Consider the following 12,508-nt stretch of genomic DNA (forward strand, 5'->3'; position numbering starts at 1 on the left):
CATATATAGAAACTGGCTTACTTGCAAATTGGAAGACAAGAACTGTCTCTTTCAGGGAAAACGTCTGACTCATGCCTTAAAGCACAGTCAAATTGATTCAATAAACATTTTTCAGAGAGTTAAAAAGATTTAAGTTTGAAAATTGTTAAATTAATAAAATAGATTGAAACTCTTATTTATGCTTTTGTAGTTGATTAATGAAGTAACATTATACTAGTCAAAATAGTTAGATTCTTATCGCTGACATTGTTTTCAATTCAGATTGTGCTCATCGTTAATTTCTCATCCCGTACCACGTCTATGGATATTCAAAGGAATTTGGAGGCAAATGTTGAGAAGAGAACTAAAGACACTTATGGACCACCAATGGGGAAACGTCTCCTGGTATTCATGGATGATATGAATATGCCCAAGGTAATTTAATGATTTCATTGAGAACATGTTAAGAAAAGGGAGATGTGTAGCCTTCAGAGAGTATATATTTTTATTTGGAGGTACCATCATGGTTACTGGGTTTGTTTATCTCTCTGTTTATGTATTCTTTTAAAGAAGAATAATGGTGTGTCAGTATGTGAATTCAAACTCTTCTCCAACTCGAAATTGTAATTCATTGCCTTTCCTTCCTTCTTTACTTGTTTTCTGAATATCCCTTAGACCTATATGGGTCCTCCTTGCCCCATCTAAGGAGAGGAAACTATACTATACATGAAAAAGGTATTCCTGGGTATAGAAAGATTCTGGCAAAGCTTGTATAGGAGTATGCTGGAGCCAGCTCAAATAATCTCAGGAATGCTGATTATTACATATTCAGTATGATAATTCATATCTTAGAAATCAGCAAATGTTCAAGTAAGGGCTTGATTAATTGGTTTCATTACACTTCAGAAAATTATTGAGAAAATATTAATAATGCAAATTACACTTAAAATCTGTGGGGTGTATATTATTTTTTTCTGGGGGAACTGATTGTTAAACATTTACCAATACTTCCTTGTCCTGTGTAGCATTTAAAATTATACAGATGCTGGCAACCCATTTTGGAAAAATTCTATTTTCCTGGTAGAGTAAGGGCTTAGCCAAGATCTATGACAATATATCTTCCATGATAGAATATCAGCCCCTTGAGGGAAGGGACTTTTTCATTTTTCAATTTCTATCGCCAGGATCAACGGAGTATCTGGCACATAGTAACACTGACGAAATGCTTTTCGATTGATCAATTAATTAATTGATTCTTTTCTTCCAAACAACAACAATAACAACAACAACAACAACAACAACAACCACAACAACAAAACTAGGTTGACGAGTATGGCACGCAGCAGCCAATCGCTTTGCTGAAACTCCTTTTGGAGAAGGGTTTCCTGTATGACCGTGGGAAGGAGATGAATTGTAAAGTCCTTCGAGACCTCGGATTCATTGCTGCGATGGGAAAGGCTGGAGGAGGCAGGAATGAAGTTGATCCAAGATTTATTTCTCTCTTCAGCGTTTTCAATGTACTATTTCCTTCAGAAGAGTCTTTGCATTTAATTTATGCCTCCATCTTGAAAGGCCATACCAAGGTAATTCGAACCCAAATTAGAAACTGAAACTAAAGTATTACTCAACAGTAACTTATGATATGTTAAATTACAATCTTCAAAGACCTCTTTGATGAGCTGCCGCTCTCCTATCACCTAACTGCCTGGCCTCCATTTCTTTTTCACTCTTTACTCCTCCTCAATCAAAGGATTCCTTGTGCTTACATCCAGTTATCTGTGGTCTCACTTTGTAGGTGTTTGCCGAGGCCATTGCTAATGTGAGTGACTTGATGACTTCCTGCACATTGCAGCTTTACCAAAAGATTGTCCAGGATCTTCCTCCCACTCCCTCCAAGTTCCACTACATCTTTAACCTTCGCGATCTCTCTCGAGTATTCAATGGCCTTGTTCTTACCAACCCAGAGCGGTAAGCTTTTGCGGTCTCACTTGTACCTGGTGCTCTTTGTATAGTTTCACCAGCTTCTCTTTGAGAGAGCAATTCACCATGTCACTTTTCCCTCTTCTCCTCATTCAACAAACTCTAGTGCCTTCCTATTACCTCCAGGATCAATTCTATGACACCCTCTGTTTGATGTTTAAAACCTTTCATAACTTGACTCCTTTCTACTTTTCCAATCTTCTCACTCCCTCCTCCTCTTCACATATTCTTCTATACAGTGACACTAGTCTTCTTTCTGTTCCCTCAGAGATATTCCATCTCCTAAATGATAGTTTTTCCTGGCTGATTCCTGTGCCTGAAATTCTCTCCTTCCTCACCTCCTTCTCCTTTTCCTCCTTGCTTCCCTACTTTCCTTCAAATCCCAACTAAAGTTCTACCTTCTGCCAGCAGTCTTTCCTAGTTCTCTTTAATCTTAATGCAGTTTCTCTGTTGATTACCTACAGGTTAGCCAGTCTGCATCCTGTTTGTGCATAATTTTATGCACAGTTAGTTATATGACTTACATGACTATGAATTTCTTGAGACCAGGGGTTGGAATTTTTTTGTCTTTATTTGTATCCCCAGCCCTTAGCCCAATATCTGATGGCATATAGTAAGTGCCTAATAAATAAGCCTAATAAATAGGAGAAGAAGGAAGAGGAGGAGGAGAAGGAGGAGGAGAAGGAGGAGGAGGAGGAGGAGGAGGAAGAGGAAAAGAGAAGAGAGAAGGGCATAAAGAGACAGAGACAAAGAAGAAAAAGAGAGAAGAAGTGAGAGAGAAAGAGGGAGAAAGGGGAGAAGCAGCAAAGAATGGCCTGGGGCAAGACATTTTACCTCTACTTGCCTCCATTTCCTTATCTGTCCAGTGGGGATAATAATAGCACCTTTGGTGTAGGGTTATTGAGAGGATCAAATGAAATGTCTCTATTTCCCTTCCTACTCCATTTGAAATTCTCTCCCTAATCTCCTGACATAGTTCAGAATTTTCCTCTATTTCTTCACATTCTTTTTCTTTTTTCTAACTTTGTTTCCCTCACATAAGAGGTTCTCTTTTAGTTTTATTATTATTGTTATTTTTGGAATAATTTCTGGTATTTAGATGTATGCATGTATGTGTGTGTGTGGGGGGGTGGGGTTTAGAAGTCCTACCATCATTCTTCAAACCCTTTCAGCAGTTCTCCCAGGAGGACTGATTGTGGGCAGTCTTGGACAGAGCAGTTTCAATTGGGGTCAGAAGCCTGACCTAAGGGGATTGAAAAGTGATGAAATGATGAGGAAGTAAGAGTCACTGCAAGCAAACAGCCTTTTGCAGGAGCTTGGCTATCAAAGGGGGGAGAGATAGGAGATGATACCTTGGGATCATAGCAAGAGTCTGGGAAGATTTGTTTTTAAGGAGAAGGGAGACCTGGGCTTGTTTTTAGGTGATGATGGAAGGAGCCAAGAGAAGAGAAGATAATAGAAAAAGAACTAGAGAGAAAAACCATCTCTGAGAAAGAACCTCTGAGAAAGAGGCAGAAGTAAAGCCACGAGTTTTCAAGTAAGAGGGCTTAACCCTGTCACAGAAGGGAGAGAAAGAGACAGGGATAGAGAGACAGAGAGAGAGACACACACAGATATACACACACAGAAACAGAGAGAGAGACAGAGAGACAGAGACTGTGACCAGGAGAGTGACAGAGAGACAGTGACACAGACAGAGACAGAGACAGAGACAGAGAGACAAAAAGAGTCAGAGACAGACAGAGAGAATAATAGGGTGATAGAGAGAGACAGAGATGGAGAGTGACAGGGAAAGAGACATCAGAAATAATTCTAGATGTAAGGTTTAGGTGGAAAACCACTGGGAACCTGGAAAATGAAGATGCCAGTTAGCTCAAGGATGCTTCTAAATCCATTGCAATATCTCAAAGGATGTGATTTCATCATCAGTGTGACTTCCCTCTCCTCCAGCAACCCAAGTCACTGCACCTTAGTGTTTGTATGGGCTTTGTGACCTAATAACTCATTTCCTTGCAGCTGTTTAGCAGATAATGAACTATTCTCAGTTGAGGTAGACAGACTGATCCTCAGATTCCAGGCAATTTCTAGGTCCGTCCTTGTCCAATGGGGTGCATATTACATTCTTCTGGTATGTCCTTTGAGAATCCAGAGTCACTTTCACAGCAAGATGGAGGAAACTTGTTCATGTTTTAAATTAAAGCAGGGTGATTTATGACAAGTAATTTTTTATTATGTTCTATTAAGAACTGTCTTGATGTGGCTCATAGGCAGGAATAGATAGGGCTCTAGTGTCTTCATCTCTGGTCCTTATTCAAAGGGGACTTGGATTTTTGTCATGAGGGGCAGGATCAAAAGCCAACAACCCTGTTCTCCTCAAAGGGAGGGATTACTAGGCTAAAATGATATCTCTGTTTTACTAAATATTGTTATCTAGAGGATATAATTTTTAAGGTTAATGCTAAACTCCTGATTTTTTTTAATAAATGGAGAAAAGGAATTCCTAAGCTTTAAATCTAAGGCTTGACTCCCTTCCTATTAAATACTAGTTCTGCAATGAACAACACATAACAAATGTCAAAGAAATTTATCTAAGTTGAGAGCGAAACAAAAATCTGAAAAAGTATACGTATGAATATATACCAGATAATAAAGATTGAAGAACTCTTCCATTGGAAATGAGGTAGCTCAGTTCAACTGAGAGAGAGAGAATCCTAGATCTTATCCAAAGGGGAAATTCTCCAAAGTCTCTAGTGTAGCAAGCTGGGGTTAGTGACATGTTGGAGATTTCCCAGAGTCTTTCTCTTCCTTTGGAAACCTGAAGAGAGATCAGCATCAGAGATTTTTCCTCTCATAGCTTGAAGCTGGGAGAACATGGAACAAAAAACTCTTGCTCTTGCTAATTCTGGGCTATCCATCACACTGGTATGAGGACACTGAGTAATCAGTATTCACCAATGAGGAGAGAGCTCCAACCAATGGGTCTTGAAGCTTGGGTTGTAGATTCTACAAAAATATTAAGTTAGGTTTCATTTGTTAGGCCATAAAAGGAAATGGAGGAATTTTGTCACTCTTTGTTCCAGAAAAATATGAATGCATTTCTGAGCATTATTCCCTTTATGCTAAATCTTAGAACAGAGGTTCTTAACTGGGGGCTGGGAACTAAAAAAAATTTTTTTTGGTGATAACTATATTTCAATATTATTGGTTGCCTTTGGAATCTTAGATATTTTACTTTATGCATTTCAGAATAAATTTATGAGGTGATTTTAGGCTTTGTTGGAATGCCAAAAAAGATCCACAATGCAGAAAAAGTTAAGAACTAGATGTTGTTCATTAGCTCCTTTCCCAGCAGCAGTTTTTTTTATTTTAAAAATTCTTATTTGAACAAAAATTATTTTTTGAGCACTGTTCCTCTAATCTACATTCAAGCTGTTTCTGTTCTTTTAATCATTCAGGTTTCAGACTGTATCACAGATGGTGAGAGTTTGGAGAAATGAGTGTTTGAGAGTTTTCCATGACAGATTAATTAATGAAATCGACAAGGAATTGGTTAGTATCTCTAAATGCATTTATGAACACAAAACTATGTGTATTGGTTTACTCACTCACAATGCTGGTGTACTAGGGCAAAAGGCCATAGTCCAAGCCTGGCTTTATGAGAGATTTTTTTTATGTGGATGACTGAAGAACTAACCAATCAATTCAGAATCACGTGATAAAGAGAAGCAAGCGCAGATAGGAAGACTATATTAATTAGTACTTTTTTAATTGTAAAAAAAATTGAATCCATATTCAAAACATCCATCCAAATTCTGGTGGAAATGATAGCCAAGTGGCAATTGAGAATTCTAAAGCTGGAGTAAAAAAGATCTGATTTCCAATCTTGTCTCAAGACACTTAATATCTGTGTAACTTAATCTCTTACAGCCTCATTTTCCTCATCTGTAATGGGGATAATAATTGAATCTACCTTCTAGAGTTGTTTTGAGGATCAAATTAATGAACACATGTTAATTATTTTGCAAACCCTAAAGGAAGCACTATGTAAATGCTAGTTGTCATTGTTACTGTTAATTACATGGCAATACCACTTGAATCATTTTAGCTAATCTATTAATAAACTTTTTTTGGGACTGGTGTTAGTCACTCTTGCTTTGCTTCTTTTGTAAGGTACAAAATCATATCCAGGTCTTGATTCAAGAAAATTTTGAGGAAGATTTAGAATTTGCCATGCGAGATCCCATTCTCTTTGGAGATTTTAGGATGGCCTTGAATGAAGGAGAGCCTCGGATTTATGAGGATATCCAGGACTATGAAGCTGCAAAAGCTCTTTTCCAGGTATGGCCCAGTTGGCTTTCTTTAAGTGGGCCTTTTCTCCATGGCACCGACCCTACAGTCAGTCTGAAGATGGTGGACGATGGTGCACAAGTTTGGGTCCTGGTCCTTCCACTCTCCATCATGAGCTGAGCTCCAGGGAGAGAGGCTATCGATGAGAATTTTGTACCAATGTGTGCATGAAAAACAGTTTTCACAGAAAACTTCCAGCTCCACAGACCAAATGGGGCAGTGCTTCCAAAGGTCTTATTCTGAAAGGAAATGTGGCTTATTTCTCATTCTGTACCAATAGTTTGATTTAACAGAACAGTTGACACAAGATTTGTTTTGAATTGATTTATTTCACAAGCCTATATATTTTATTTTATGTATTTTATAAATATTATTCTGAGATGGGGTCATTAGACTTTTTCCACACAGCCCAAGAATTCCATGATGACATAAAACAAGTAAAGAATTCCTGCTTTAGGATGGTAATTTGCAGAGCTGCAGTGGTAAGAGTTTTCTTGCTGGAAAATTCTCTAAAATGATGAAAGTGCAGGTTTGGAAAATGTTTTCTCCCACAAATATTAGATTTAAGATTTCAGGATAAGAAAGTGATTTTGCATATTTGTCATGTTTGTGGTTTAATTTTTTGAGTTGTCTTTATTACTTCCTTTAAATGAAGTTAATACTTGTTAATACTTGTATTCTTGTCTCAGGAGATTCTTGAAGAGTATAATGAAAGCAACACTAAGATGAACTTGGTTCTTTTTGATGATGCTTTGGAGCACCTGATACGTGTCCATCGAATTATTCGAATGAATGGAGGCCATGCACTGCTGGTTGGGGTTGGGGGCTCTGGAAAGCAGTCTCTGGCGAGACTGGCCGCATATACTGCAGGCTGTGAGGTTTGTATGGTTTGTCAACTTTAAGTGATTCCCGTGCTGGAGCCACTGTAAGGAAGGCTTCCATGGATTGTGAATTGTGAAATGGAGTTTGTGCTTATTTAAAAAATTTGACAACTGACACTTTTTTAAATTAAAGCTTTTTATTTTTGTGGACAATTCTTCAACATTGACCCTTGAAAAACCCTGTGTTCCAATTCCCCCCCTCCCTCACGCCCTCCCCTAGATGGCAAGTAGTCCAATATATGTTAAACATGGTAGAAATATATGTTAAATGCAATATATATATATATATATATACATATTTATACAATTATTGTGCCACACAAGAAAAAAAGAGAAGCAAAATAAAATGCAAGCAAACAACAGTAGAAAGAGTGAAAATGCTATGTTGTGATCCATACTCAGCTCCCACAGTTCTCTCTGTGGGTATAGATGGCTCTCTTCATTACTGAAAAAATTGGAACTGGTTTGAATCATCTCATTGTTGAAAAAGAGCCATGTCTGTCAGAATTGATCATCATATAATCTTGAACAACTGACACTTTAACAGCGACCATGTGAATATCTTAAGATCTTGTCTTTTATTTGGAATGGAGAATATAATCCCCCTTATTTTGGTTCTCTGGAAAATTTAATAAGCATCAACATAACCTGCTCTTTGTTCCTTCATCCTTTCTCAGAATATGAGATGTCCAAGTAGGTTCTTGGAGGGCATTTGTATTTTTGTACCCTCAGTATTGGCTTGCTGAATTTCATTGAATCAAATGAATTATGGTTTGTTTGGCCCCAAAGAGTCAAAGGAAATAGTGAATAGAAACCATGCATTTTACATTTATGCACATGCTTATATTTAGATGTATTTCATAGGCAATTAAGTCACCTTAACCTCAAATTTCTATTGTCTAATACATTATGTTTTTATGTTATCAGGTGTTTGAAATTATTTTGAGTCGAGGTTATTCTGAAAACAATCTCCGAGAGGATCTCAAGAACCTTTACATAAAACTTGGAATTGAGAACAAATTGATGATTTTCTTATTCACAGATGCCCATGTGGCAGAGGAAAGTTTCTTGGAGCTCATCAACAATATGTTAACATCAGGTAAGGAGGAGAGAGGCTGTCTCTTCTTCTTCAAGACTATTAGGTTCCCCTTTTGTTTTTGTTTTCCCAACAGCAGAGGTTGTCTCTAGTTGATTGGGTTATTGATTTCAAATCCTGATTTCCCTGGTCCTCTGTTAAGCAACTTTTTGAGGGATGCACTGATTTGCTGACTCAAATGGCAGCTATTCTAGTAGGCCCTCTATCCCAGAAATTTGGTTCCTTCAATCAGTCTCTGAGGAGCCCTCCCCTTTTCTCTTATGCTAAATAAACATTTCTGTGAGTGCCTATCGAATTTCAATTCAATTTTCAATTTATAGAATTTAATGTTGGTGTCAGAAGGCCCAAGTTCTAATCCTAACTCTGCTACTACATAATTCTATGGCTTTGGACAAATCCCTTCATGTCTCATAACCTTGGGTTTCTTTATCTGAAAATGAGGATCATTAATGTTCACTCTGCCTGTGTAACCACTGTTACTACCAACCCTATAGGAGTTTTCTCAGGAAAGAGCTTGGTGATCTATGAAACACTGTTCAAGGACAGCATCTGTTTCTCTCTCTCTCTCTCTCTCTCTCTCTCTCTCTCTCTCTCTCTCTCTCTCTCTCTCTCTGTCCTTGTATGCATAGCTGGGAGTCCCCCATGGACACTCCCTCTTCTCTACCTTAGTTCCTGTAATTTATCACATACATAGATAGGATCCTTGATCTAGTAGGAGACAGACAGACAGAAGCAGAGCAAGAGAGTGGCAGACCCACAGAGAGAGATAGAAACAGAAATAAAGACAGAGAAAGGGCAAGGAGGATGAGGAGGAGAGAAAGAGGGAGAGAGAGAAGGAGAAAAAGAGGGGGGAGGGAAGGAGAAAGGGGAGGACCCCCCTTTTTGCACACTGAGTTTTGGCTCACCAGTTGAAGAGCCCTGACTTTTGGTTTTATAGCCAATTAGAAGCATCAGCGCTCTCAGGTTTGGATGGGCCAAAACTAGCTCCCCAAAACTTCTCTTTGTAGAAGCCCAAGTGGTTGTTTAGACTGGAATCAGGGGAGAATATCTGTGCATTTTCTAAGGACCTTCCCCACAGGCCAATCTACCTGTGCCACACAAGTATGAATTAATATAATCAGAGGAGAAGTGAACCATGGTGATCTAGTTTGTGAGTTTACCTCTGAAGTCCAAGCAGCCAGCAATCCTCATTTCTCTCTTCTGTTCTATACATTTCCTTGTATACATTTTCCTCATCCCCTTAGTACCTGGCAAATAGAATGTAAGCTCCTCAAGGGCCAGGACTCTTTTGTTGTTTTCCTTTCATGCCTTTCACCATAATAGTTACTTCAAAAGTGCTTGTTAGATTGAACTGATTTGAAGATCCTGATTGTGGAATTTTCCTCACTAAGAGAAGGAGGCTTGTGGAGGAGTCAGCTCAGATCTGCAGAAACAAATTTGACCATTCTTTGAGGTATCATTTCCATAAATGTTGAGAGAAGCCCTTGTTCTCTGAACCCCCAACAGTCTCTGGATACAATTCCCCTGAAACAGAAGGTTTCTGTAGAATGAGATTTTACTGAGTCACCTTCTCAGGGCAGATTTCAGCTGCTTCTGGTCACAAACTGTGATGTTCTGGTTAACTCTGAGATTTGGGATCTAGGCCCAGCTGGTCCTTGGGAGGCTATCTATCTATCTAATCCAGATCTCTTATTTTGTAAAGGTGAAATCTGACCACAGGGGTTTGAAGTGACTTATCTGTGGCCATAGAGGCAGGAAGCATCATCAGTTTTAGCAAATAGAAGATAGATTCTCTTTTACTTTTTATAAAAGGTAACCTTTTCTGTGTGGCCCATTCTAGGATCACAGAATCATAGATCTAGAACTGAAAAGAACTTTAGAAGTAATTGTATTAGAGATGAGTCCATAAGTCTATGAAGCCCACAAAAGTTCGATGAATTGCCCTCACAAGTAGAAAGTAATAGAGATGGGATTTGAACCCTTGGACTTTTCAGAGTTTTAGATTTCAGATTGGGGGGTGGGGTGGAGGAGTGCTATAAAGAATTTCTCTTCCTCTCAACAACTCGGACATTCCCTCCATGGCTTTGTATAATTTATAGTCTTGGAAAGTTGCCCTCTTGGATCTTCATGTCTACAAGGTTAGCCCTTCAATCTATCACATTATATTACCTCTTTTACATATAACAGTGATTAAAAACTCACATCCCAGCTTCCTTTGGCCTCTTCCTCTTCTCCCTTAGCCATCCACTGTCACATGCTAAATCCTACCTCTACACCTTCACCTGAACCATTCCTTCCACTTTCAAATTCTGCTCCTCTTCCTATTCTTCATTAGGACATCATCTCTCTGAGAGCAGGGGTTGTTTCATCTCTGTATTTACACATAGTAGGTACTTAATAAGTGAATCAACTGATTCCTCTGATAAACATTCTATCTTCTGAGATCCGACTCAAATCTCACCCTTATAATAAGATCTTTAATTTTTAATTGATTAATAATTTAATTGATAATAATTTAATTGAAATAGCAAACTACCGTGTCATTTGAAAAAAGTGACACTTTTGTTTTATTTATTGAATTACTTTTTCTTATTTTACTATGATAGCAAGCATTTCTAAAACATTATCAAGTCACAGTGGTGACAATGAAGTCTTGCTATTCCCCTGATTTTATTGGAATGCTTCTTGTGTTATTACTTCTTTTACAGATAATGCTTGATCTTGGTTGTAAGTAGATATTATTTATCATATTAAGGAATCGCTCATTTACCTCTCTTCAATGTTTTTGAACATAAAGAGGTATTATGTTTTGTCAAAAAAATTTTGCATTATATATATCATGTGATTTTTATTGCTTGTGCTATTAATGCCATCTGTTATATTTTAAATTAATATAGTCTGTTATAGTTATAATATAAAGACCAACCTTACATTTTGGGTATAATTTCAATATGGTCATAGTATATAATCTTTTTAATATGTGATAGTCTTTTTGCAAACATTCAATTTTTGCATTGATGTTTATTTCTGATATTTGTCTATGATTTTCTTTCTCTAATTTAGATTTTCCTTATTTAGGCATCAGGGACATATTTATTTCAAAGAAAGAATTTTATTAGCATCTTTCTCTCCCCCCCCCCTCATTTTCTCAGACAATTTTATGGTATTGGAACTAATTTTTTTTTAGAATTTTGATAGAATTCACTTGCAAATCCATCTGGTATTAGGATTTTTCTTTTGGAATTTCTTTATTTCTTACTAATTTCTCTTTCTGAGATTGAATTATTTTAAATTCTTTATTTCTAATTCTGCTAATCTGGGTATTTTACATTTTTCTAAATATGAATCCGTTTTAATTTTTAAGTTTTGTTAGCATAGCTTCTGCAAGTTTATCTTCCATCCACTCTGTATTTAATCTATTATGTAATATGTGTATATATATATATATACGTTATGTGTATATATATATATATATACGTTATGCATATATATTTAAAGAACTATAGTATATAAAATATACAGAATTGAATTGAGCATCACCACATCATATAAAATATACACCATTGAATTGAACATCTCTAAATTATAGACTTTTCTAAAAAAAAAATATGTATTTCATTGTTTTCTAGGAATTGTGCCAGCACTTTTTCCAGATGATGAAAAAGACTCTATTCTAAGTCAGATTGGACCAGAAGCTGCTAAAAGTGGAGCAGGATTGGCTAAAGAAAGTGTCTGGCAATATTTTGTCAATAAGAGTGCAAATAACCTTCACATTGTCCTTGGCATGTCACCAGTTGGTGATACACTGAGGACACGATGTCGAAATTTTCCAGGTACAATTTGCTTAGTCACCAATTAAATTTCCTTGTTGCCAGGGTATAAGTCTTACAGTCTAGGCATGGTTCCCACTTTCTCAGTCTGATGCCAGGTTCCTATTTGCAAAGCAAATCAGAAAAATTTTAGAAATCATTCAAATTATGTAAGCTCTAAATACCAACTTTCCTCTGAATAATAGGATTGTCCCAGAATTCTATCTTTTCTACAGATTGAAATTTGGTTTTATTCATGCTTATTTGCTGCTGTTCTTCTGACTTGTGGGAGTATATATTACCTCTTGTTCAAAGCAAAAATTTAGTTAATGGACTTTAATTTTGCTGTTACTTCTATACAGGCATATTAATTGATTAAATGAATGAAAAAGCATTGATTAAACATATTCTTAGTG

General features: G+C 37.1%; 1 protein-coding gene across 1 annotated transcript in view; it reads left to right on the forward strand.

Annotated features, from left to right (window-relative positions):
* DNAH10 (dynein axonemal heavy chain 10) overlaps positions 1 to 12,508 on the forward strand; it is a 154,198-nt gene that overhangs the window by 99,890 nt on the left and 41,800 nt on the right. Inside the window, 8 exon segments of the mRNA XM_074299213.1 lie at positions 262 to 414; positions 1,302 to 1,562; positions 1,775 to 1,947; positions 5,415 to 5,508; positions 6,130 to 6,297; positions 6,996 to 7,184; positions 8,115 to 8,286; positions 11,913 to 12,116. Coding sequence (XP_074155314.1) covers positions 262 to 414; positions 1,302 to 1,562; positions 1,775 to 1,947; positions 5,415 to 5,508; positions 6,130 to 6,297; positions 6,996 to 7,184; positions 8,115 to 8,286; positions 11,913 to 12,116 — 1,414 coding nt within the window.

This window comes from Sminthopsis crassicaudata, chromosome 1 (genome assembly GCF_048593235.1).
Source record: "Sminthopsis crassicaudata isolate SCR6 chromosome 1, ASM4859323v1, whole genome shotgun sequence".
Classification (NCBI taxonomy): domain Eukaryota; kingdom Metazoa; phylum Chordata; class Mammalia; order Dasyuromorphia; family Dasyuridae; genus Sminthopsis; species Sminthopsis crassicaudata.